Source organism: Montipora capricornis, chromosome 2 (assembly GCF_036669925.1).
Source record: "Montipora capricornis isolate CH-2021 chromosome 2, ASM3666992v2, whole genome shotgun sequence".
In the NCBI taxonomy this organism is placed as follows: domain Eukaryota; kingdom Metazoa; phylum Cnidaria; class Anthozoa; order Scleractinia; family Acroporidae; genus Montipora; species Montipora capricornis.
In genome coordinates this window covers 15,731,195-15,758,765 of record NC_090884.1, presented here as the reverse complement: position 1 = coordinate 15,758,765, position 27,571 = coordinate 15,731,195, and the positions used below count along the sequence as shown (strand labels likewise).

Below are 27,571 nucleotides of genomic sequence, written 5' to 3'. Positions count from 1 at the left end.
GAAAAGTCCAATTCAGGTAATCATCAAATCATCATGGTGAAGTTTCTTTATTGAATAAAATGCACGTTACAAGTGCAAAAAAAGTAAAAATTTTATGCTTCGTGTGGGACATGTTAACAGCTTTCCCGTAACACTGTAGCAAAATGACATAGGCAACATTATGGCAAGCCAATTGTAGCAATATTCAATAAATGGATATTTCAAGTTGAACCAAAAAAAAGTATCTTGAACATAAATTTATGCGTTGAATGGAACTAAAATAGACTCTTTGAATTGAAATATCCATTTATTGAATATTGCTACAATTGGCTTCCAATACAACATCCGTGAAATATCAAATAATAACCTTTGTGGCTTGTACGAGTCAGTCAGATCCAGGTCTCCCGTGTCGACAGGCGGTGGCAGAGGTGCTGTCATTGTTGTTGCGTCGATATCACCAATAATCAAGAGAGCTTCCTTTAAACTGTGGAACATGCGCAGCATTTCCTCTCGGCGAGCGATTTCCGCGTCACTCTCTTGCATTAAATCATTCTAATCATGATATAGCGGTTGTAATTAGCCACAAAATATTGCCGGGACACAATACACTGCTAATAGAGAGGTCAGCATCGGGCTCACGGCAAGCGTCAGGCTGAAATTCGCCTTTTTCCAAAACTTGAATAAACTTGTTTGATTGTGGCTTATTTCTAACCCGTCGAACCTACGACCTTCCGAGTTTTTTCAAAGGCAAAATCTAGTCCGATGTTTAGGGAGATCAGATTTGCCATAAAGTAAATTAATTTCCTATGTTTCATTTTTCCGTAGGTAATTAGATACTTAATTAGATACACGATCCCTCAAGCATGTAGTGCTTAAACGCTAATCGTGCTTTTAAATAAAGGATTTTACTTACTTTACTTACTTTACTTAGTTCAGATGCTCCACCACTGAGCTACAGGAGACTCGTGATGGAACTTCCGAACTGGTAATCGGAAGGTCGTAGGTTCGACTCCTGCAAAGGAGAACTCGGATTTTTTTCCGAGTATCCCCGACTCCTTGCTCCCACGAGTCTCCTATAGCTCAGTGGTAGAGCATCCGAACTAGTAATCAGAAGGTCGAGGGTTCGATTCCTGCAAAGAAGCAATCGGATTTTTTTCCGAGTATCCCCGAGTCACCATCGGAACATAAATCTTTTCCGTACACGGGTAATAGACCGATTCGGCCAACTCAATGTTGTACCCAATAGACCTTTTCGGCTTGTACATTTTGTTTTCCCAATACAGATCATGTGATAATACTCAGGAGGTTTGCATGCCTGCATGCACTCTTTTTAATGAACAAAACAAAGGACCAAGCCTCCTGAGTATTATCACATGATCTGTATTGGGAAAACAAAATGTACAAGCCGAAAAGGTCTATTCAAATCCTTTGGGAATAAAACGTTTTGTTCCAAGTATTTCCATATCCTTTAAATGTGAATGCTACATTATCATGCAAATACAACACACAAAGAACCTTACCCGCGAGAGATTTGAATTAGGTAGAACATTGAGTGGGCCGAATCGGTCTACTTTTTGACATTACTTGATGGTTGTATCGCTCACCTGATTTCCAGTTGAGTATAAGTGTGCTAACAATTCCTGGCCGATGAAATCCTTCACCTGAAATATACCAATCTAAAATTAAAACCTACACACTTCTTAATAATCGAGTTTGAGTGCCATACTGTAACACAAATCGTTTTAAATTTTGTTCCCTCTGTTTTGATTGGATAGCTGAATTCACGAGCGACGTTCTGGGATCAAAAGAAGTCCCGACCCTGCAACAACTGGAGTAATTGTTCTTACTATTAGATACCAAAACAGCAGATAGCGTTAAAGACGCGCTCTGATTAGCAGCTACTAAAACTCCGAATATCCTTTGCTATATTATCTCACCATTTTAGTACAAAAACAACTATTCATAACACTCCTAATGATATGCGACAATGAAATAACACGGAATGCCAGCATGTTATTGGCTAGGCGTGCATAAAACACGTGCATGACACTATAGGATAGCTATAAATACGCTTTGGTTGAGGTGCGCTCCCTTCTTGCTCTGTTTCCAGCGGAACACTGGTCCGGAGGAACGGTCCACCCCCCTAACGATTCACGTGGGTCGTATTCTTTCTGACTAGCCCTAAGCCAAGCTGGAACCGCTGATTGATATTTCACCCCATTCCTTAATTCAATTGAGCATGAATGGGAGTGTTGTTGAATAGATTACTATTCACCTCAGTGTCGGTGGCTAGTTAACAATTAGACCCGTAGCCCGCAAGGGCTACGGGTCAATAGCCCATGACGCGAAGCCGAATGGGCTATTGACCCGTGGCCCTTGAGGGCGAAGGGTCTAATTGTTTTAGTATCACCCAACTAGTCGGACAGAAATGGCAATAATAAAGTTAGCAAATGCAAGTTAAAGAAATATTTATTTGGGAATTAAACGAAAGAAAGCGTCATACTTTTCGCTACTCGAGGACTATTAACAATAGTCCTCTAGTAGCGTAGCCAATAAAAATGCAGAATTTGCATTAGTCCACTAGTTGGGTGATACTAATAGTGGATATTGACCGCGCTGCGAAGCGGCCACCTCCCCTTCGGTGTATAGTTGTTAATTGTAAGTTATGTCTGGACATAGCAGTTCATCAAGGGGAGCATCTATTTTCCATACTTGGCATAGGAGCCTACCCTGTGTCGAGTACATTTCTTTAGAGAACGCATCCCTTGGGAGATTCAGCACGCCCACTGTTGTAAACGCCAATCAAAACAAGACTATCTCAGCGTCAAGGGAAATACGATACTTATCACGGGAAAAAACTGTTCCTAAAAATAAATTTATTCGGGAAAGGGTTGACTGAAGGAGTTAGTGGAGATAGAGGCTAACACTTGAAGAGCTCCTGGTCACGTGAGATCTTTCAGCGGACAATACAAACTTTGGAACTAAGACAGCTTTCGAATGAGAAAAAATGCACCATTTTCTCTTCATTATGATTAGCTGCGCTTCCTTATTCTAGGAACAGGTTTCTTCGACAGTGGGAAACGGAGCAGGGAATCTGTGGCGAAAAAACTGGTGTTACGAGAAAGATTACAGTCTGGAGAAGACGCAAGCGCTCCTTCTCTTCATTTGTACTCCATTCGACCGGTTGCTCTCCGGCGCCGACTTCATCACTAGTTCCTCCATTTGCCAATACGAATTTTTGCAAAGCTTACGTTGTTAATGATGAAAAACATCACAGTTTTGGGTACCAGATCCCTCACTGTCTTGCTGACGATCTTTAAGTATGAATCCGACAAATTTCGTATTGTTTCCACTTGTCTTTCCATCTGAGGATCCAAGGTGCCAATTTCTCCTGCCTGTGAAAATATTAGAAGGATTACACGGACCAGTGATGGAAGCCAGATATTTGGCCAGTTCCTAGTCATATATGCAGCGATCGATAAGACAATGGGTCGAAAAGGAGAAAGCGTGGATGCTTCACATTCTTTGTGTAATTTTGGGAGCCCATAGAACCTAACCGGGTGTCAACCACTAGGGTAAATACTCTTATACGTTGCATCACCCATGAGCCCTTTGACCTTAGTTTCCTGATAAACCTTTAAATTTCACGGTCCCGCCAGTTCAAAATTGACCGATTCGACCTCAGAGGGTTGGATCCCGAGAAAATGGACGTCAAAGGCTCACTAGCTTAAAATTTCAGCTTGCGAATGCAGCTTATTATATATGCAAAACGCGAGTTTAAAAGTATGAAAGCCCAAATCCCGTGCTGCATATTAATTCTGCGGCGTACACACGCATTGTATTCTTAAACTAGACGTCATTTTCTCCTTGATCCAGCTCTCTCAAGAACTTACAGTTAGTAATGGCGAACCATTAAATAGGAAAATTCAAGGCTTAAAAGTTTGGTCGCGTAGCGTTTTGTTAACATAGTTTTGAAATCCAAAGAAAAATAAGAATTGATATTTTGGTCACAGGGGCACTTTAAAATTTGCCTATAGGTTGGTCCTGCTAAATTTTCTCTAAATCACGACATTTTGAGCCCATTACTTTTTCCTTTTCCGCAACAGTGCTAATCAAAGACTACTCAAATTACATGAGGTGATTTTTTTTATTTCCCCGCTGAGTGTTCCCCTGTGTGTGCAGAATGTTTGTAAGCTTCTACTGTAAACAGGGTGTCTAGCGATGGGAGGAAATCCACACGACACTGTAACTCAAGCCAAGACCCATATTACGAGGCGTTCTTAAGACTGGGATTTTGTTAGATTCTTTTCAAAGTAACATAAATAAGGCTCTGTCACTTGACAATTGCGAGAGAGGTGAGAAGGTGCTCAAGTGATTTCTGACAGTTTTTGCTATCCTCCTGCGAAAAGAACGATCTTCGCTTCGGCAATACTGCTGCCTATGGAGTTTAAATGTACTTCCGCCAATACTGACAACGAACAAAATGGAAATATCTGCGAGGTCGGTCACTTGGAAGTGACACTTTCGGTAGGCGTTACTCTAAGGGACTTATAGTGGCGACGTCGACGAAAACGCCACTTGAATTGCTTGTAATCTCGTAATCTGATTGGCTAATTTGCAGTTGTGGATCAGAGTCTAGACAACGCTGTACGCGTCATGCTCGCGTCCATTTGTCACGCAATGTAATAGCCAATCAGGAACGCCCATTTTGGGAAATAACGCTTGCTCTTTCTTCGTGTCATGATTTTGGTCACGCTCTGAAATAAAAACTTTCTTTGGGGTTGAATATTGTGGTAAAAAACAAATCGAAAGTGGTTCAGCGTTGTCTGTACTCTTATCGACAACGATTGTTGTAGACTCACTCGGCTGCGCCTCGCGAGTCCACAACATTGTGACCACTGTGATGACGAATATCGTTGTCGACAAGAGTACAGACATAGCTGAACCACTTTCGATTTGTTAACTACACCATCCTACGTCTTTCGCGATAACTCCATCTCGTCCACGTCGTACAATGTGGGCGAAGTGTCCTAAACTGGAATGGGTACGAGCGGTTTTAGATTAAAAATAGAGAACGACAGATTCACATTTGTACGCCCACAAATTTGGTGATTTCGTTCTTATGCAGAGTGCCGCAACGCATGAGATCAAATGCGTGCCGCACTTGCAACACAATTAGTTTTCCTCTTTTCTCCTCGTGGCCATTGTCGTTCCTCAAACTCCCCCTTGAGTGAGACCCGACATATCTACAAATTCCAGCAAAGTATTTGGTCCATATCATCGCCTATTTACCATGCTTTTCTCCTCAGATGATTCCCTCTCAGGATACACCCCTGCGCGCAAGAACGAAGCTTTCCAACTGTCCACAACATCTTGATTTTCGCCCGACAGCTCGAGATGTTTGTAATCCTTAAACAAATTCCTAGAAGAAATTCCGGAACAACGTTGGTTATGCCACAAATAGCTAAATACACCATGACAGAATTGAATAAATAAATAAACAAACAAATAAATAAAAGGAGAAATAAATAGTAGCCTACGCAGGGACAAAGATGACGGCTACGAGACAACTAAAAATATGAATTTGCGTTATTCTGAAAATTTCATTCCGATCGCCATTTTGAAAAAAACCACTCAGGTGATTATCGCGTAATAATCACCTCAAGTCCAACCAATCAGCGTAGATAATTTTCAATAATCGCCGTTGTAATTATGATAATTAACAATTATTCGCAGAAGGGGAAGTGATTATCGGTGAATATTCACCGAGACGAAGTCGAGGTGAATATTCACCAATAATCACTGAGCCTGAGGCGAATAATTGTTTTAGTATAAATACACACGTGATAATTTCAAAAAAGAGGAAAAAAACATTTCAAAGCGTAATCATCTTCGCTTACAGTGGCAAAACGACTACTGGCTGCCATTTTGTCCGTCGAGGTGATTATCGGCTGATAATCCGAGATAGCGAGCCAATGAGAGCGCGAGATTTTGTATAATCACCTGTGTATTAATACTAATTAACAATTATTCGCCGAAGGCGAAGTGAATATTGCTGAATATTTACCGAGACGTAGTCGAAGTAAATATTCCTCAATATTTACTGACCCTGAGGCGAATAATTGTTTTAGTGTAATTTTCAGCGGTGAATATCAAGAAAGTGCAAAACAACGGGCTAAAACACGATAAAAAGGCACGAAAAGTGCTTGATTGGCTTAGCAGCCGAGCCTCCAAAATGTTATATTCACCGGGTAGCGCGGTGAATATAACACTAAATTGTTATATTCACCGCTGAAAATTATACTAAACCGTGATATTTGTAATGGACTCACTTTTGGTCAGGATTGAAGAGGGAAAAAGCAGACTTTCGAGATATAAAACCCGCCTCTGCGTCACGTAGGCGCACACCATCCAACCTCAGTTGATACTTTTGTTCTTTTTCCTAGTAACAAGTGACAACAAAACAAAACAAAAAAATTCAAAGATAGTTCACATGGGTAAGGGCCAACAAAAACGTTCTGCTCAGGTCATTGTATGCCGGACTCCTCAAATCCCCGTTTGTTTGTTTGTTTTTTATAACGAAAATTAACAAAAAAAAAAAAGAAGTAAAATCCCGTTTCCCATTTAAACTACAATCCAGCAGCTTTCAACTCTTGTTCATTAAAATCTAATTGAACTACCCCTAGTTGAACCCCCTAACCCTCCCCCCCCCCCTCCCCACCCAAAGAAAATAAAATGGCGAATCCCTAAGAGTTCTTCAAGTTCGTACATACACCCATTTCTGCCTTAAAGGGTAACGTAAAACGCAGATCCTTAAAATTAACGTCGTTGACTCTGGATCCTCCATGACAAACGAATTGTCACCTTGAGATTTGTTTAAGTGAACACACCATCAACTAAGGTTCATGGAACAGGAGAACAAACCGCCTAATTATAGCAGTGCAAACTCGCTAACCCAGTAGCTTTTTCAATACCCGCCCTCCAATTCTACGTTTGAGTGCGTCACCCAATCAGATGGTCATAATTAAGAAATAAGCATACCTCCTCATCTTTGTACCATGAAAGCGCCTCCGCTGAAAATCACAAGTTTGAAATAAATCAAGTTTTAGAAGGCTAATCCACATCATCGTTCCTTCACTGGATCGTTGGGCAATTTTAAGTTAGTGTGAAGGATTTTTTTTATGTTCTATCTACGGAAATCAAGGAAGTGCTAAACTTGGCGCGAATGAAGCAGCCACTGGTCCCTACCAAGACAGAAAACACTTGAAAATTGGAACCAAATTGGACCACGATTAAAATCGCCGCAATGATCTCGCCGGGTAAGGAACTTTATTTAAGTGTCTAATCTTCTAGCGCTGTAGAGCACTAATCGGAGACACTGTAAATTGAAATTAACAAGTTAACGCAAATCAAATTAAATTTTTGGTTTTTGAGGAGAGGGGAAAACCGGCGTACCCGGAGAAAACCTCTCGGTGCAGAGAATTAAGAGAACCAACAAACTCAACCTACATGTGACGCCGAGTCAGGGAATCGAACCCGGGCCACATTGGTAGGAGGCGAGTGCTCTCACCACTGCGCCATCCTTGCACCCCCAGAACGGACAGACAGAACAGAACGTATTCAAATAGGTCAGTGCTAGTTGATGGGCATACTGACCAGAAAGCACAAACCAGTACTCTTTACTGATCCCTTTCATGAATCCAGCATTACTAATAGTCAACCAGCCTTTCCTGATTACCTGTCAAAAACGAAACATTTCATCAGCGACGTGGTTAATTCTAATCTCATTTTGAAGTCCAATTGCGGTGACAATTTGTTTTGCAAAAACGATAAGAAAAAATCTTACCGTAGTTTTCTCAACTCAAACATTTGGTTCTTTAAACATAGAAAGTATAGGAGATAGAATCGTGAGCCCAATTTGTGAGGTAAGATGAAAAATGGCCTTTGTACCAAATCAAAGTCTCTAGACTTTCAAGAGGAATTCGCAAGTTCGCTGGATGTAACAAAAGTTCTTGATCGTGGCTGTAAATGCCATGCTTCTCTTATACCTCACGGTTTTCTTTTCCGAAATAGAATAACTGCATTGAGGTGTTGCAAAATGGCCGCCATTCTAGTATTTTTTGGTTTTCTCGAAAATTGGCCTTTTGGCCTACGTTATAAATGTAAAATTCAAAAGAATATTTAACCTTGAACGAGGCCCAAAGGGCCAATTAGCGATCAAAGAAAGAACATTAAAAGGGCGACAATTTGGGAATAAGGTGTATAACAAGGCACAGGGCTCATGATCAAGGACAACATCGATTTGCTTCGTGTCCTTGCCATCTGTTTTACTAGCAGTCAGCTAACAGTTCCCTTACCTGATTAGACATGGTTCTTTTTGTTTTCCTTACTTCCCCAGGAGTGGCACTATTTGATGCCCTGGAACCAAAATAAATAAATAAATCACCCAACAGAACGCAAGAAACATAAAACAATATCATGAGCAAAGAGTCAAAAAAATGGCCTCACAAAGCACGATTTACATGGGCTCGGCAAAGTGTCCGATCAATTTTGTGAACTCATAGGTCTGTCAGTTGGGCTCTGCGGGAAACATGACAGTTGCGTACGCAAATGTGCACCAAATGTGAGAGTTGAGAATAAAATCGATGTTGCACGGTCTGAGATAAGTATTGCTGCGGACGTAAACGGACCAAAAAAAATTCCATCGGATAAGATCATCCTTGCTTTGTGAAGGCCTTCTTCACTAACGAGGCAAACGTTTCCCAATAGACCGTATTCATAAATGGCGTTGAGGAATTATTCTTTTGTCTTTGTGCTGATCATCCTCACTAGCCTCACTTTGGAGCAAAAATTCTTTTGAATTTGTTCGTGCTAACGAGGCTAGTGAGGGTGATTAGCATAAAGACAAAAGACAAAAGAATAATTACCGGGGAGGGCTTCATTTGATTTGCATGTGTATCTCCTTGAAAATGTTGCCTAGCAACGCATCGACAGGAAATGTCAACTCAATTCAATATGTACAATCCCGATTAACGACTAAATCTTATTTTACAAATAGGCAGAATAAATAGGTTGTCACGCATCCTCTCATGGCCCTCGGGAAAAACTGCCACAATACACTGTACTCACTCGGCATATCCAATAAAATCTGGATGATTAGTGTTGATGTAAGCAAGTTCCATGTCAATAAATGTCTTAACCTGCAAAGAAACATTTCGCATAATCAACAGAAATTGTTTTTCAAACAAGGGTTAATGCTACTGTTGAAACTAGTGTAAATTCGAAGCTTTCGCCTATCTAAAGCAAATATCAGAGATGAAGACAAATATTCTGCGTTTAAAACTTATATAAGAATGTAAAGTTAAAATGTGTGAAAAGCGTGAGAGAAGAATGTGAAAGTTGTAAAAGTAATGAAATATAGACGTGAATAAAAATATGAATAAAGTGAATAAGTTGATCTAATGAGCGAGTGTCGCTTCTCCTTACCCCTGAGGATGCTGCAGACCGGCGAAAGCTTCGATTTTTCACAAGTGTTAACAGCAGCGTTAGGCCCTATTTGAATTAGTAAGGTTCTTCAAGATGATACCGAAGGGCAGCATAAAAATTAGAAATTGTGATCACCGCCGCAGAAGTTGGTGCCGTCTTTGTTCTCTTCAACGTCAAGTCCGTTGGCATAATCGCTAAAAAGTAGCTGTTTTGTTCGTTTTGCCAGCTATTCAGCTGATGTGGACCTGCTATACCCACGCATACACTCACAAAGGACAGCCACAAAACCGGGGGCTCTCCCTTACTCTTCTCGAATAGTGTGTGAGTTCTTCAAACTCCGATAGGGAACTTATGAACATGGAAGACATTTGTGAGACGGGACCTACGGTTTATAGTTCTTATCCGAGAAGACTTGAAAGTCTAACCATTGCAAATGAAATTACAAAGGCGACACTTTTCTCTTCGGTTATTCTAAGAACCTGAGTTTTGATCCGGCCAAGGTTCGAACCCGCGACCTCCCGCGTGGCAGCCCGATGCTCAACCAATCGTAACCCGCGATCAGGCCCAATTGAGCACCGCTCTCATGTCCTCTTATGTAGGCGGTCGCTACAATTCGTCCCCTGGAGCAACGAAAATGGAGCCTGATCGCAGGTTGAACCAACCGAGGCACCGTGGCGTGAAGAACTCCATCAACAATAAGTTCTTTCACGTGTTATCCACTCAAAAAACACTACTGGTCTAGGTGTTCCGGATTTCTGAGAAAATAAGTTTGTTCGCTTCCCAAGAAAAACAGTTTTTGACTATGCAAATTCCCATACTCATATATTCGTTAACGCCGACGACTCAGCAGTCAAGGGTGGGACTTTTTGGGCGATTTATAATGGTAACAGAACTGAGTGGAGTCCAATTCGGTCTGTAATCATACGAGTGATTAACAAAATCGGACGAGTCTGATTTGTTTAATCACGAGTATGATTACTGACCGAATAGACCTTATTCACGATGGCCGCCATGTTGGATTTGCTATTATCATGCAAATTAGCTACACACTTCTGCGGGGGCAAACAACACAAGTTCGAGAGGTTATAACGAATATGTTAGCCACACAGATGATTTGTTTCACGTTCATTGAATGTTTATCACCTAAGCGGTAAAATACAATCATTACACTACTGAGAGTTACTTCAGCGTTTTTTTTAGTGAAAAATGAGCAGATAACGAAGTAGAAAGTCAAAATGTCAAAGGCAATCGAAGGATATAAAATTCTTATAAAAGGTACTTAATTCTAAATACTAAAATGGACTTTTTGCAATGTTATTTCAATATTTCGACGAGCCGATTTTCCGCAATTTACCTTTTTTCCAATGTTTGCCCCCCAGCATAGCACATGGCTAATTTGCGAGACAATTTGAAAACCAACATGGCGGCTATCGTGAATAAGGCCTATTGGACGACACGAAGTCCTGTTACCAATTAATCATAACTATTACAATTTCCGAGAAAACGAATGCATTCCTTTTTCACTGTCCTATGTTACAAATGTGTCCATTTTGGGAAATCCCCAGTTTGGTAGGGTAAGTGGTTGTTGCTATGGCTATTGTGATAAATTCTGTGATTGGTGGATCAAGCTGAGTGCACTTAATATGATTGGCTAATGTAACTGTCCGATTACTGGTGTCCGATTACAACTCTACACAATAATTAGTGAAAAATAAAGCAGTTCATGCACCAATCAAATTTGAGAAAATTGTAATGGTTATGATTAACAAGGAAATCATGTTTAGCGACGACCGCCAAGGGACAATATACATGAACACAGGAGCGAGGGCCCAGTTGTTATACCAGTGAGTGTCCCGTTTAACGAGTACTACGTAAAAGTCTTCTGTTAACTCTTAAAACCCCTGAAGAGTAAAGTCGTCTTGAAGACTATAATAAAAAACCAACAAACAAGCAAATAAAAATAAAAATAGTAATGGAATCTTTACTAACTTGATCTTTCGATTTCGCCTCTCCTTTTCTTCCATGCTGAACAACAATCTTCTCCACTTGGTCTCTTAGTAGTGGGTATTTGTCCATCTGGAAGACAATAAGCGTCATTTCGTGGACTTTCTTTTCAAGTCCTTCCATTTAAGACCACATGAACGCAGATATCTTTCGTTCACAAGATGAAACGCTCTACTTGTCGTATTTTTGCACGATTTATGAATATGCGGGAAAAGCAGATCTTAACCCCTGTGATAAAAAAAATAACTTCCTTCTTTTCTTCAGATTTTGAAAGTGTGTTTGCTCAACACCTAACTGATTTTTACCTTAAGGCCACTTTGAGTGTAAGTTTTGGATTTCACGGTCCGCTATTACATTACTCACGTTTGGACCTCAGAGGGTTGGATCCAAGGAAATGTGACGTCAAAGGTTTACTAGCTTAAAATTTCAGCGTGTGAATGCAACTCATTATATATGCAAAACGCGACTTTAAAAGTTTGAGAGCCCAAAACTTCTGTGATCATGATGATGCACATTAATTCTGTGGCGTACACACACATTGCATTTTTAAAGGAGAACTGAAGTCCAAAATCAGGAATTTTTCCAACACTTTTTTTTTTGGAAAGCCTAACACAAGTTAAGCGAAGTTTGTGGAGTTATTTCTTCTCGTTTCCTGTTTTTTTTTGCGAGAAAATTATGTTCGAAGTTGGGCTCTTTCCTGCTTTTCAATTTTCGGCCTTTTCAGTACGAGCGCAAAAACTAGATCAGCAGCCTGCTGTGACTTATGATATGGGGAACAGAGATTTCGTAATCAGGAGAAACAAGGTAAACACGAGTGCTGCGGTGGCTATATTTTTCGTTGTTTTGCTGTTTTCGTTTCAAAATGAGTTGTGTTCAATATTCACGACAAACATCAGTCAAAACACTGCTTCTATATGAGGCGCTCTCGCATGTCTTCCCCATATCATACGCCATACGCTGAAAAAATGACCGCTGACTCCTCCATTCTGAGCCGCAATGATGATGGCCCAAAATCGGAATAAAAACATTTTTTTAGGTGTGAAAACTACGGATCCGGATATGCCAAAAAAAAAGTTGAAAACATTATTGTGCATGGTCTAAAGTGTAAATAAGAAATGCTATTTTTTTTGCCTTCAGTTTCTCTTTAAACTAGTGAGCCTTTGAGGTCATTTTATCCTCGATCCAAATCTCTATAGAAAGTTAAGAATTCATTTTTTGGTCACAGTGGCACTTTAACATGTGTTATTGAAACCGAGAAAGAAAATTGGGGTTAACAACGCAAACCCATGGGAAATTTTTTGCATATTAAGGACGGTGACTACTATTGTCATTGCCGACACGTTCTGCGCATCTCGAGGTACTCGGGTTTCCTATGGGTGGTGCCTACTAAATCAGGGATATTTTAAAACTATGCAAATAAACCAGAAATTAGCGAGTGCTCTCGGCATCCAAAAAGAAAATTAGGGGTAAACATGCATTTTCACAGACAATTACAGTGTGAAGGCCGCTTTCTACAAATGCTGTTGATTAATTATCTTTGAAAAATGCGTGCTTGAAAAATACGTTGTTCCGATCTCACTTACATTGGTACTACATTTCTTGATGACATTTGTTAATTCTGACATCACCATGTCAACGCACTTAACAGCAGGGTTTCTGAGTTTGTCGATCTGTCTCTTAACTATAGCTTCAAACGCCATGTCAGGAGTGAAGAGTCCCACCCTGCATCATGTAAAAACATTAGTCGTAAATTAAACAATATTCTCGAATGCGATTGGCCGTCAGTTGCTCTGACGTTCCGCATTACAATGTAACACATTGCATTGACACGCATTACCATGTAACGCGATCCAATGAACTAGTGTTTCAGTAGTGTTTGATTAAACCATAGTTAATGCATGGAGATGGTTATGAAACTGGACAAGTTCCTTTGTTTCATGTTTTTGTCCGTATTTTTGGCCTTGACCCTGCACAAAACACACCTTTTTTCGAGAAGATAACCAATCAAATCCTTCGATTAAATTATGCGCAACTAATTTGCGAACCCGTGCGAAGCGAAAACAAAAGATTGTGCAGGGTCACGGTTAATTCAACATCGACTGCAACATTTTTCCCGCTTTTGAAACTTCCAAAGTTTCATAACCAGTCCCTTGATTAACTATGATTAAACTATAATTCAAGTGATCTTACCAGGGTTGGTCTATACTAAATTTAATCTTATCCCATAATCACAATACTCCTCACGCATTAACGTTGATAATTGGCGCTTAGCATTTTTCCTGTATACAATTCAGTGATCGATGCGCGATTGGTATCGCTTTCCTGATTAAACCCTGAATTCTACCACAAGCACTCCTTATGTGTAATTGCTAAGTTTTTCGTACTGAGAAAGGGGACAGAAATACCTCATCCTACAAGCGGCAATTTTCTTGTAGAAAATTTCATTTTGATTGAGAATTTTTGAGTCAAGGCACGCAAGAAATCATGGCAAAAATGACAGATATGGCGAAATCTCGCCAAGAGGGCGACGTGTGTCGGATTCGCCAGAACTTTGCAAATCCTCCATTTTCGCCATTACCTGCATTGCTGTACGTAAGTGCAGATATGCGACAACTCAGCGAATATGGCGGATTTGGCGAAATTTTCCCAACCCTATAACAATACGGACCAGAGCATCACTACATTTCCAACCGTTAATTGACTCTGAAGATGACTTCCGCTCAGGTTGTCGAAACGACAGTCAGCGCCGCAAATTTCCCTTACGTAAACAAGCGATGCCATTTTTGACGGTCGATGCCATTCTTAGTAACCAAGCCTCTTTATTCGGTTAGCTTTCAATAAATTGTTAGGATTAGCTTCAATTTTATTACTAAGTGTATTGCTCTTACGCCATTGAACCGAGTTCGACATCGTTCGATCAACTTTTTCTAATTTTTTTCTCTAATTTTTTTCTAACGTTTTTTCTCAGTTATTTTTTAAATTCTAATTGACATACTGCTAATCTAGTCCTAGATTAAGTTTTTTTTTTCCCCTCAGTCTCGTCCAAATGGCATCGCTTCTTTACGAAAGGGAAAATTGCGTCTCCGCCAGCAGTCCTTCTCAAAACTACATGTACTTTTTACCCCGACGGTCAAATGTTCCATCGAGGTATGTAACTCCGGGGTTCAAACCGTTTTCTAACCCTAACCAAACGAAAGCGGCGGATTCAGAGTGCAACAATCGAATGCAATGAGCTGGTCTAAGGGGCCCAACGAAAGCGGAAGATTTGGCGAACTGGTAGATTCGGCGAAAATCGCCAAAGAAGGCAACGTGTGAAAGATTTGGCAGAATTCCACCAAACCCTCCATTTTAATCGTTACCTGCATTCCTGGACACATAAAGTGGAGAATATTTATATATATGTGTATACCTGATGCCATGGATGTTCTTGATAGCATACATAATTTCCTTTCTCAACTGCCTCTCATCGCATTCCACCTAAGATTGAGAAACACCATCCAACCTTACATTTTAATACAAGAACACTTACTACACCAAGTCTGATAAAGTTTGAAAAAAAAAAGATTTGACATTTGACGTGACTAAAGAGTATTTAGCCAATGAAATTAAAGGAGGAATGTTTGTTTATAGTGTCCAGGTCTCTTGAAGTATGCCATTCGCGCGGCCTTCAATTTGGCAACAAAATTTGAAAAAAATCGCATCACCGGCGGGAGCAAAAAATCGCTCGTGTAGCCAATCAATCAATCAATCAATCTTTATTTATACACGGTTTTAAAAAATTCATCAGGCATGAAAAATAAAAAACCTTAGTTACATTGATTCAACTAAATTAAATTAAATTAAATTACAATATTAAAGTTATTTAATTAAGTATATGCAAAGCAAAAACCTGTTTTCCATGAATGCCGTGTCTTACTTGCTATTATAATAACTATGTAAAAGAGACTTAAAATCACGTAGAGATTCTGCTTGCCTTAATGTTTCAGGAAGACTATTCCACAGAACAGCACCACTGTAGCGGAAACTATTACGGAGATAATTTGTGCGTGGCTGAGGAATAGTTAACTTGTTTACAGAATCTCGAAAAATGTATGAAGTCGTGTGAGACCGAGAAATAAATTTCGAACTTAGGTACTCAGGAGCAAGGCCATTAAGAGATTTAAAAACCATTAAGGCTTTTTGGATATCACGCTGAGTACTAAGATTTTTCCAGTTTAAATTTTGGAATAGGTGCGATGTATCTGCATCATAGCTTGAGAAAGTTAGAGCTCGCGCTGCGCGATTTTGGAGTTTTTGAAGTTTGCCTGCTAGTTTTACGCCACAGCTTCCCCAAACAACATTGCAATAGTCAAAATGCGGCTGAATCAGGGCTTTGTAGATAAGATGGAGTGTTGCTGGGGGAACAAATTGTCTAACTCTTTTGATAGCTGCAATACCAGAGGCAACTTTTTTAGCCAACCTTTCGATATGACTGCCCCATGTAAGGTTTGCATCAATGAGTACACCTAGAGATTTTGACGTTGATACCTGGTTTAAGGGAGTACCATTGATGTTCAATACGGAAGAGGCAGTTAGGGTGTTAAGCTTTTGCCTCGAGCCGATTAGCATAAATTCAGTCTTACTCATATTGAGTGTAAGTTTGTTGGCGATCAGCCGCGCCTTTAGTGCACCTCACGTAACGAGGTGTTGTTCTTGTCAGTTTTTCTTAGCTCTTTTCTTTTGCTTTGCTTTGTATCACCCATACGTTTCACAGGTTCTTGCACCAAGAGTAAATTTGACACTTGTTTACTATATGATTAGCATTTTGGCTTGACTATTAGCATGTGATTTGTATAATAATTTTACCTTCACCAACTCATAAGGGAACCTTTCATGAAATATCCTGTTAATCTTAGCTCCACCTGACAGTTCTTTGGTGTCAATGGAGTCTCCTCCGCCTTCAATGGCCTTCTCGAAATCAGAATTGAACTGCTGGATCATCCTGTTAAAAGGACACGTGGGTAGTTTCCATGTAACAATTATTGTCACGAAGTTGTATAGAGCGGTTTTCAATTGAGTGTCGAAAGTAATTAGCGACTTGCTTTGGTTTTGCATTACTTCACTCAGTGATTGGTTCTAAGTTCTCGCGCCACTTTTTCAAGCAATCAGACGTGAAACTGAAACCAATCGTGGCTCGAGCGAGCACATTTTCCCGCGCTTTGTGTGTCGGCTACGTGTAATTACTTCAAGTTTTGATTGGTTTACTGGATTGTCTCCGTCCTTTTTGATTGGCTAAAGTAATTACTTTGGTTTTGGTTTTAAGACACTCGATTGAAACTTGCTCTAGAAAACGCTCTTTGTTGCATTTTTCCAATAGTACATGTAAATGAACAGTCGTACAGAGACTGTCCATTTTATCAAGCGTACAGGTACTGGGATAACTCCACAACAATGTCCCCTTAATTGGGCTTCATTCAAAACAAGGAGATTCAATATCTAATTAACCATGTTTTATCAGGCCAAACTGCAAGTTACTTTATGTATGATATTTCTTTATGCATGCATTGATTTTTTCCCCATGCAACTTACAGCACCGCTATCAAACTCTCTCCTAAGCCAGTGTGAGGTATATATGATTGTATTTACTTAGTCAGTGCTAAATAATAAACAATTATTCCACTGGCACGCGTTGGATATGAGATGGTAGATAGCACACTTACATTGTATGACACACATGTGTAAAATTCTCCTCAGGTGAAAATGGTCACAGAAAAAATGCCAGACGGAAAAAGCAATACTCACTGCATCAGGGCTTTTGTCTTCATGGACGGATCATCAGGGTTAAAGTGCTCATAGCCTTTGACTTCCTTTTCCAGTGACATGATGCTCTCTTCGAGTCTACTTCGAAGAGCTGGCAGTGTTTCTCTGATATGATTAGTCAATTGCTGAAAAGTAAAGCCAGAAAACACCATTGTTAGAAGGCTGCAATGAAGCTAAGTACATGTACATCATCCTATAGTCAAGAGATTTATTGCATGTACAGTGTTTTGAAGTAGGTGATTATGTACTCTTGCAAAGCCATCTCTCCAATAGGCATTCTCGTCAAAAGAGCCTCTGATCTTATGTCTGCACACGACCTGAGGCTCTGGGAAACTCTACGTTGGAGAACATGAGCCATAGGGTTCTTACAGCCAAAAATTGGCTATTTGAACCTCACAGCGCCTGCTCACTCCTTGTGCTAACATAAGGCACCAATCAGAGAAACTTGTCAATGTTCTTCAAGAAAACCAAAGAGAAGACACTTTATTTCAGGGTTCCCCAGAGCTCTTCTTTTCCTCAGTCATAAGCAAAAGAGAAGAGCTCTGGGGTCGAGATTGTCCAGTAGGCAGGTCTAAGACACAGGTCATGGGTCAGAGTACATGTCACTGTGAAGCACACAAGTCGAATCACTCTACAAAAATGGTGTTTCATGTCTAGGGAAAACGTTTGGCTTAAATGTTCATCAGTAGAGCACGGACCTTCAGTGTTGACCTGTGGAATGTGTCCTGTGTTTTAGGCCCACCTTCTCTCCAATAGCAAGCAGTAAATTTATAATTCTACAGTGCCTTAAGATGATGGCTCACACCAGTTTCAACAATTCAGGGTTATAAGGATCACAAGGCTAGCACAATACATTGTTAGAGCTCGCCTTTCGTATGACCTTGCAAAAGTGTTCGCAATTTTTTTCATGGACCAATGTTTGGCAAGATTAAAACAAACCTTGTCGTTATTCCCGCCAAGGAAACTCCTAATATGGGCAGTCAACAGTTTGATTGCCCAATCACATTACTGCATTTTAAAAGATGTCAAAGTGAAACTTTCCAGAAAGTTCCATGGAGAGATGACATTGTTTGCATTGCCATTTCGTGTTCGCTGAGCCAACGAAAATGCGCACACCTTTGTTTTTTGTTCGATAAGCCAATTAAATGTTTTGCATTTTTGTTTACGTTCTGTTTTTACATTTATTTTTCAAGGTCATATTAAAGTCGCTCTATTCACATAGATGTTACAACATTAGATAGTAATTATTTATGAAGTGTGTAGCCCAACCTACGATTTTGGCCCCAGCTATGAACAACTGCTCATGCAATTTGCATTATGCGTGGAAAAGTGACACAGGGCTAACATTAGGAGGGTCAAACCACTTTCAACACACTTGAGCAAACTGTTCTATTCTACAACATTGTTTCACACAACACAAAGTTATGGTACCAAAAGAAACATCAATAATAATTGCTTTAATGTGATGTAATAGGTCACCATGACAACAGAAGACATGTAAATACACCCTATATTAATTTTTGTGTTTAAATGCCTATATCTTACACGTGGACTACACCATAATTATACAGAATTTCTAATGAATTCTTGAGGAGATTGAATCCCTATTTGTATGCTGTTTAAAATTTTGCATACAGCATTGGCCACCATAATTGCTTGCATCTCTCCAAACTTCAAAAGTTCAGGCTGCATTTTTCAAGCTTCAATTAAAAACCTGGCACTCGAAAATGCAATGTAAAAGATTATTATCTCTCCTTAAGTATAAGTGCTACAATGACAACGTTTGAAAAAAATTATTGCACCCCTTCTCATTTCCTGTACATATCCATTGCCGTGAAATGACACCTTGCATCCCCACGGCCTGCTCTAGTCTGACCTTGTAGCTCAGTCGGTAGTCTGGGGAACAATGATCTAACCTGATGGTTGTGGCTTCAATTCCCAACCTAGTCAGAGTTTTTCTCTTTTCTAACGCGTCGCCCATTACCATTACAACACCAAACACTTAGAAGGATTACATGTACATGAGAATGGAGATAGTACTTAAAATTACACCCTAGTAGATATAAACGTGAGACAAACATTCTCTATTTATCCCATTCCACATGCAAAAGATTGCCCAGTGGTTAAGAGGATGGAATTAAATGTAAATGCTCTGGATCCACAAAGTTGAAATCACCTGTAGACAGTTGTCTTTTGTATGTAAGTATGGTGTAAGTGGTCAAGCCACAAGAGGATTGGGGCAGGAAAGAAGAGCCTGCATCCAAGCCAACAATGATTTTTTAATTCCACCCCTAGGAATGTGACAAGTCGTCATTTGCATTGTGTCAAATAACCAGCCAATAGAATCAGTGTCAAGTGTCAACAACATGATCTGAAATAAACACGTGAGTTTTATTTCAGTTTAACTTTTTTCAGCGCCAGCAAAAAAACTCAAATGAAAAATGTAAATGTAGCGAGCCAAAATTGCCGCCTTTTTAATCATTCTTCATTGTGAAAATTTGTCAAATTTATCACAGTGCCGATAAATTATCGGCACATGCCAAATTTATCGTTGTAATCTGACTAAAAACTCGTGTTTTTTTTGTATTCCTGTAAAATGGAAAAGATTTCATAGCTTATGTGTACGATTCACAGTGGTTACTGCAAATGGTATATGCATCTTAACTCGGCTGATGAAGACAGACAGAGATACAAAGGTAAAATGGAATTTATTGCCGATAAGCTTACCGTTTGGAAGTCCAAATTTTCATAGTGTGGTATTCATCGACCACAATCAACGCAACCACGTTGTGGAGTTTTGAGGATACTATTTTTAATTAAGATCCATTTGAAGTCCCTAGCGCTTGCTCCAATGGCGTGAATATTATTTGGGAAAGACTGCTTAATAAATCTTTCATGTCCTGTAGACCACTACTGTCAGTTCAAACCCTGCAAATTTCCCTCCTTGACTTGGTCTTGCATTAGGCCAGCCAGTGGGCAAATAACTAAGACAACACATGCCAAGTACATGTACTGCATCCATTCCGATAGCCTTCTGAGTTTTACTGCAGTAGAGAACAATTATTGAAACATAAACTTTTTCCATAACCAGTTGGCATCACTGCGAAAACATCCCTGCCTTCAAGTAGGCAATTTACTGGTTTGTTCTGTTCTTTTTTTTTTAGCTGCATTTGCATGCTACATGTATACTCTACAAGAGAGCTTGCGAAAACCTTCCATAACAGTGCCCTCAAACGCCGCCAAGTTTAATTCTATATTTTTCCCTGGTTATCGTAGGATTATAGGCGGCTTGTCACCCCATGTCACTTTTGAACAATCAGAATACTGCATTCCTGGACGAACACAGATAATTCAAAAAGGGGTGGCTTGGATGCAGGCTCTTCTCTCCTGCCCAAATCCTCTTGCAGGTTCGCGCTTGCAAGACACTTAAAAAGAGTCTGCTCCCAGGCTACAGCCGTTCCAAATTTAACTTTGTCAGGCTTTTTAAAAATTATTCACTATATTGACTTTCTGAAAAAGTAAAAATAGATATAACTTATTTTAATTGAATTTGTATATTTTCATATTGTCACATTGTCAATGTAAGAACTTACTTGATTCAGGACCTTTTGCAAATAGCTTGTTCCCATTTTATCTGCCATGTGTCTAAATTAAAATGAAAGTGAGTACTATAATAAAAGCGAATGAGGGAGAAACCCAAAGGATACTGTTGTAAGCCCCTTAAACAACGATTAAAAGAAATTGTGAATCACAGGCAGAAACATCCCACGACGGTTCAGCAACCTTTCACAACTTCTAGTAGTATTGCAAAATTTTGGCCATTATTTCCACTTACACCAGTTAATACTCATATTAACCCTCCCACAACAAACAATTATTCTTACATTTCACTCTGCGTACAACACCAGAAGATTTTAATTCTCAATGGTGGCCAGATTACAGATGAAAGGGTTTTATTTAAGGAATAAACAGTTACAGATCCAGTACCATCCAATTCGGTATTGCAAAGGAAAGGAAAGGAAAGGAAAGGAACTTTATTTAAGTGTCTAGTCGTTCTAGCGCTGGAGCGCTAATTGGGGACACTGTAAACTGAAATGAACAATGAAAGTAAATCAAGTCAAATGTTGGTTTTTGAGGAGAGGGGAAACCGGAGTACCTGGAGAAAACCTCTCGGTGCAGAGTAGAGAACCAACAAACTCAACCCACATATGACGCCGAGTCCGGGAATCGAACCCGGGCCACATTGGTGGGAGGCGAGTGCTCTCACCACTGTGCCATCCCTGCACCCATCATTGATCATTGGATATGGCTTGGATATGGCTTTTTTATGAATGAATGGAAGGCAAAATAAAATTATTGTACATTGTAACGTTCATAACTTGACAGTGATCCATCTAGAATCAGGCACTAGACTAGTGAGTCCTTGGACTCCCACAGACTAAAATCTGTGAGTCCCAGACACAGGAGCATGAGTCCCATTTAATAAACCTCATGAGTTTGAGTCCCACACGTATTAATACGAGTAGAGTGTATGAGTATTGTACGAAACCTATGAATCACACATACTGACACATGTAAAAAAGCCTTTTATTTCATCAGTTACTAATCTTTTAGTCCTTGACATACATGTACAACAATGATTGAGGCAGGCAATCTCAAGATCTACTACGAGTCTGTCTGGCTTCCGAAAGTACATTTATAAACAACGAAACACCGGAACATCGAAACAAAACACCAAAACACCATGTAACCCCACCATACATTGAATACTAACTGACAAAGGTTGGATTTGAGATTTATAAATATCATTTTAGGGCTAATTAGGCCTAAAACGTTATTGCTTCTGATTCATTGAGATTAAGATTAGGATTCAGATTAAGACTGAGACTAGGAGCCTTAAAAGGGTAATTAATTTCAAATCCAACCTTTGTCGGTTAGGTTTCGGCGCTTCGTTTCACTGTTTTGTTATTTAGTAATGTCCCTTCCGAAAAACAAAGAGAACGTGTGCATTGTGGTACAACTTTTAAGTAACATTATATGAAGTATCTAAGGCACTTCCTTAAAATTTCACCGACATTGACAAATACTATCATGGCGGAATGTGCTATGATCACACGCTGCTTTAATTTAATACTTTGGTTTTGTGGAGGGGAAAGTCATCAAGTGATGAAGATGATAGAGAAAAGAGAAAGTCTGACACATGGCATGGTAGATGGATCACTGCATACAAGCAGCATTCTTGGGCCATTCAATGTTCGTAATTTGCCCAAAATTTCAAAACAGCACAATCTAACATTCCTTGTAGGCCTCTCTGCATATTAAGCTGTTCAATGACTATAATTATTGTTTGAGAAACATGTAAGTAAATCCAATCCTGCCCTCTAGAAATTGTGGCTAAAAGTCACTGTTCTATATGAATTAACTAAAGAAAAGAGGGTTATACCGTACTTTACATGTACGTAATTTAAAATGGAAAACCAAAAATATACTACAATGATGGTAAAATTTTACATAAAGAGGTACATGTAACAAAAAAAATTCAAACTGAATATAGAAAAAGGTTCACCTGTATGAAGAATGAGTGAGAAAAAATTTGCGCTCAGAAGCCAGTGCTGCTTTAATGTCTTTCTTGCCATCAATGTCAGCTTGACTTCGGTTAACCACACCAATATACCCTGACAAAATAATGACATACTAATGTAGCACTGGAAATCTACACAAAGAACTGTTATTACCAAAGGACTGGGAAAGTGTGCTCAATGACCTACAGTGTCTAGTGCAGGTTTCGAAAGGGAAGCCCATACAATAATTATGTACGGATACCTGTCTGATTGGTTTATGTAGAACAATCATTTTAAGAATTGCAAACTACAAACTGTACAATCAAACAAACAACGGTTGTCATTAATTTTACTGGAGGTACATGTAATAAAAATTATGATAATTATTATTAATGATAATGATGATGATGATGAGGGTCTTGATAATCATGGTGGTCAGTGAAAAGGATGAAGATGCAAATGAATGATAACGTCAAACAACAACATTTATTGCTGTACCTCTTCTTAGAGGGAGAACTCTATTTTCCAAGATTTCCCGCGCATCTGTTCCTTCGTCCATAAGATCCAACTTTGTAATTACTCCAATGGTTCTAACTCCTTAAGTCAGAAAATAAATAGTATGAGACACTTCCATAACTTTGTGACAGGTACTTGATAAAATTAATTATAAACTTCAGACTAATGAGACGATTTTTTAAAAGACAATTTGCTTCAACAAAAAATCCTGCAGTTTAAAATAACCCAAAATTATGAAGCGATCTCCAGTGCTTTACACATAAATGACAAAAAACCCAAACTTAAAAAAGATATGGTACACCTACACTTCAGGTGGAGAATTTTATAGTCAACTAAAAAGGGCTTAGACTGCTTGCTGTACATGCATCATTGCATGTGAAGCATGTAAATTAATTATTTTATAATTATTATGATTTTGAATTAATTTTAATACCTTCAGGATCCACCTCCTTAGCAATCTTCAAAGCATCGGAGTTGGCAAGATCTGAGTTTGCTGGAGACACCGCCAAGATCAGGCAGTTTGGTTTGGTGATAAACTGTAACAACATACTTCTGATTAGCATTTCAATATCAGGAGGCTGATCTCCCACAGGAACCTTTGTCAGACCAGGAAGATCCACCAGTGTCAAATTTAAAACTGAAAGATATTTGAAAAAGAAAGTGATTTCAAGTTAGATAAACATCACCATGGTAGTATTTACATGAATTGTACAGTATTAAAGCGTTCAGCTTATAGAGCCAATCTTGTAGAAAAAGTAACAATCTCAGGAGGCTTGAAAGGGTTTCCAGCTGAGCAAATTAGCATATACAGTGTACAGTATGCATTCTCAAAACAGGTGACTGGAAATTAAAATGAGACCAAAAACACAGAAATAAATTGCCGTCGATGTGGTGAGCAATATCTGTTGTTTGCTTGCCTACCATAAAAGTGAGATTTTCCACTGGCTGAGTGAACCAAATATAAGTGGAAAATGTTTTCTCACACACCGCTGGGGCCTGGGTGGAGGTCAGATGCCCTATTAAAGGCAGGCAGTAGTTTTTGTTGGTCCTCCATTTCTGACCTTTTCCCCACCCTCCCGCCCTAAGATTTCCACTTCTTTGAACTTGTATGTGTATGTTGATTCATGCTTCTGTGACCCTTCTAGTTCAAAACCTTTTCCTTCAGGCTTGTTTTGACGTACATGTATACTGTTTTACCAACTTGTATAGGTTAAGATTACAATAAAGGTCAGGTTGTGGCGACACAGCTTGGCATATATAGCTACCAGTGGTGTGTGAGAAGTAAAATTATATATTTGTTGCATTCTTTGTGTTTCCATTGGAAATGCCTTACTTGTAGTACTTATAAGAGAACTGAACACCATAAACTATGTTGAGAAGAGCGGACTTGCCATTGGCCACAGTAACTTTAAAGATAACCTACTGTGTCTATGGCTGATTTGCTCTGAATGAGTCAAGAATAATTCAATTTATTATTGGTGCACTTACCATGAGGGGAATAAACTCGCAGGTTAATTGGTAGAGATGAGATTCCTTTGTTACTTCCTGTTTCTCTATCAGTTTCAGCTACAATCTCTTTCCTTACTTCTTCAAAATCAGTGAATTTCTTTCCCTTGCAGTGCAGAAATTCTGCCCACTCTGGAATACAAGAATTTTTTAAAAGTGTCCTTTAATAAGATGTTTTCAAGTGATTTCCTTTCAATCCCCACTGAGACACATCAACAGGACTGAGTTTCTTTACAGTGATTATCAGTCGCTAACCCCCTAACCGACTTTAAGTTCTTTTTCATTTTTTGAAACTAAATTTGGATAGACATCAATCAAATGTGTCCATGACGCTAGTCCTGTTTCCTTGGCGGCAGTCAAATTCGTCATGGAAACATATGCATTTGATTGACGCCCACCGAAATTTAGTTTCGAGAAATAAAAATAAAAAGTGATGGTTGGGGGTGTGTGACTGGTAAGCGTTGTAACGTCCCAAAACATCGGGAGAATAAATATCCTTGTAAACTGTATGTTTTTAGAGGAAAGCACAGGTTTTATTAAAAGCTGGGACCCAGGTTCTAGCACCTGTCTATGCTGAGTACAGTACCCACCTTTGTTCAAAGGAGGTCTCAAGATCAAAAGCCAGACTACATTGTATTAATAGGAGTGCCTGCTTACCCTATCACAAGGTCCCTTCTATTTTAAACCTTAATGAAACCCCTGAAAAAGCATAGGCACTGCAATGCAACTCCTGGATTTTTCCTCTAAACTGATTGGAAGATTATTGACTTCAGAGCATAAAATGTTCTGGCCAACTAAAGCTAAAGAGCTACACATACCTACAGCACAAGTGATGAACTTTTTTGATCTTGAGACAATTAAGATCAAGATCAATCAAGATCTTTGCAATTATTTAGTAATGGAAAGATGAACTTCAACAAATGTTTGCTAAACACTGTATCCTCACATAAATTATTATCTAGATCAAGTGGTTCAGAGCTTTGCTGTTCAATGACAAGTCACAAATTATATTTCAAGGGAGGGATGCTCATCAGAAATTTTAAATTAAACCCCTAAAGGAGACCAATTTAGACGTGGCCCAGGCTTTTTTTTAACCGCTAAAAGAGTCCATATTAAAACACAGAGAAACAAAAAATACAGTGACTTTTAATGACGGCAAAGACATTATCACCTAAATACTTTCACCTATGTGAAGAAATGTAAAAGTGATACCCTTTGATATTTCTTTGCGCACAACCCTAAAGGAGACCTTCACGGTTACATACATGTACACGTATAATTGAGTTTGCCCAGAACACTGTAAGTGATCTACCAAAATCCAAATTTACACCCCTAAGTGAGACAACAAGCATCCCTCCTCTTTTTATATGGGAGTCTTCCACCCCCCCCCCCCCCCCTCATGCCACCCCTTCGGGATTATGCTGCACAGCCATCAAAATGTATACCCTCCCAAGAATTCCTGTACTTCTTATTTAGACAGATGATGAAATGAGCTACAAGGTATAGGACTTGGTTTTATTTACATATATCTCAATTTTTTTTTTTGAAAATGAAATTGCTTGGCTCATCAAAATTCATTTAAAAAAATCATCCGATTCAAAGGCACGTGTATTGTTTGAATAGACCAGTCATACTTGAGCAACCATAAACGGGTCCTGATTTTCAGTTTGGATGAGCCTAAGCTAAGCTTTTTGAATGCTTCTAAAATTTATGAATGGTTAGTTGTCAAGAAAAGTCAGGAACATTGCCATTTAAATTATACTGTAGGTGATTAATTCAAACTTATTTCCTCATTTGGTTACTCATGCCTATCTATAGAACGTCACGTAAATCACTTGGAGAGGAAAGAACAATTTCCAGATAGTTTTTCTTCATTAAGAGGTTTGATCTTTGTTCTCCTCTCGTAAAGAAAGCGACCCAAAGAATTGAAGCTAAGCATTTTATCAACCCAGCGGGAGAAATGGGATTAGGACAATTCTTGAAAAAGATATCATATTTCCATATATCAGTACATGTTACTCATTTATGATCCAATGAAAATCGGATGTGCATGCACGTACGAACCTGATTTAGCTGGGTGAAGCTGAAGAATCAGGGGTCTTCTTGTAACAATGCCAGATCCTCGAGGCAGAAAATCGCTACAGCAAAAGAGTATTGTCAGTCAATATCGAAAAATCAAAGCAAGAAGATGGAGATTCCCCATCAAAGCTCACTTACCGCCCAACAAAATTTTCCAACACACTGCTTTTGCCGGCACTTTGGCTTCCCACGACTGCGATCTGAGGCAGATCAATGGACGACGGCTGCCCAATATGTGCGAAAGCATCTTGAATTTTGTTCATGATGGGAATAAGGTCTTCCATGCCTTTATTTCCCATCTTGAAACCTCTATTAGAAAATCAACTTATTGATGGTTCTTACCGATGATGGTACATATACTCTTCACTTGCGGCCGAGCCCTCTATCGGTCAGCGGACGTTGCCCACCGGGGGGTACATGAATAGTTTGGCTATCAATCTCGTACCCAGAGTCCTCGGGCTTCTTGGCCGGCGGGCGAGCGCCCGGAGAGGCTCAAGAGAGGCTCTGGGATAATCGATTTGAACGAGGATTTGAACTATATTTTTGATTGGCCGATTGCGTAGCAATGGCAGTCCGACAGGAAGTCGGTAAGTAATTCGGAAGCCCCAGAATTTGGAGGGACATTCAAAATCTAAAACTAG

The 27,571-nt window shown here is 39.4% G+C and overlaps 1 protein-coding gene across 1 annotated transcript in view; it reads right to left on the bottom strand.

The window, feature by feature from the left end:
- Positions 1-27,321, bottom strand: part of LOC138038958 (dynamin-1-like) — a 30,065-nt gene extending 2,744 nt beyond the window's left edge. Inside the window, exons 1-21 of the mRNA XM_068885073.1 lie at positions 27,069-27,321; positions 26,916-26,989; positions 24,834-24,983; positions 23,779-23,982; positions 23,328-23,426; positions 22,835-22,943; positions 20,862-20,913; positions 17,251-17,393; positions 16,315-16,450; positions 14,879-14,946; positions 13,053-13,191; positions 11,455-11,541; positions 9,109-9,179; positions 8,337-8,397; positions 7,636-7,717; positions 7,021-7,052; positions 6,312-6,421; positions 5,272-5,401; positions 3,231-3,374; positions 1,584-1,640; positions 347-531 (exon numbers count right to left, since the gene is read on the bottom strand). Coding sequence (XP_068741174.1) covers positions 347-531; positions 1,584-1,640; positions 3,231-3,374; positions 5,272-5,401; positions 6,312-6,421; positions 7,021-7,052; positions 7,636-7,717; positions 8,337-8,397; positions 9,109-9,179; positions 11,455-11,541; positions 13,053-13,191; positions 14,879-14,946; positions 16,315-16,450; positions 17,251-17,393; positions 20,862-20,913; positions 22,835-22,943; positions 23,328-23,426; positions 23,779-23,982; positions 24,834-24,983; positions 26,916-26,989; positions 27,069-27,229 — 2,294 coding nt within the window. The 5' untranslated portion in view covers positions 27,230-27,321. The remainder of the gene's footprint in view (positions 1-346; positions 532-1,583; positions 1,641-3,230; positions 3,375-5,271; positions 5,402-6,311; positions 6,422-7,020; positions 7,053-7,635; positions 7,718-8,336; positions 8,398-9,108; positions 9,180-11,454; positions 11,542-13,052; positions 13,192-14,878; positions 14,947-16,314; positions 16,451-17,250; positions 17,394-20,861; positions 20,914-22,834; positions 22,944-23,327; positions 23,427-23,778; positions 23,983-24,833; positions 24,984-26,915; positions 26,990-27,068) is intronic.
- Between the last annotated feature and the right edge of the window lie 250 nt (positions 27,322-27,571).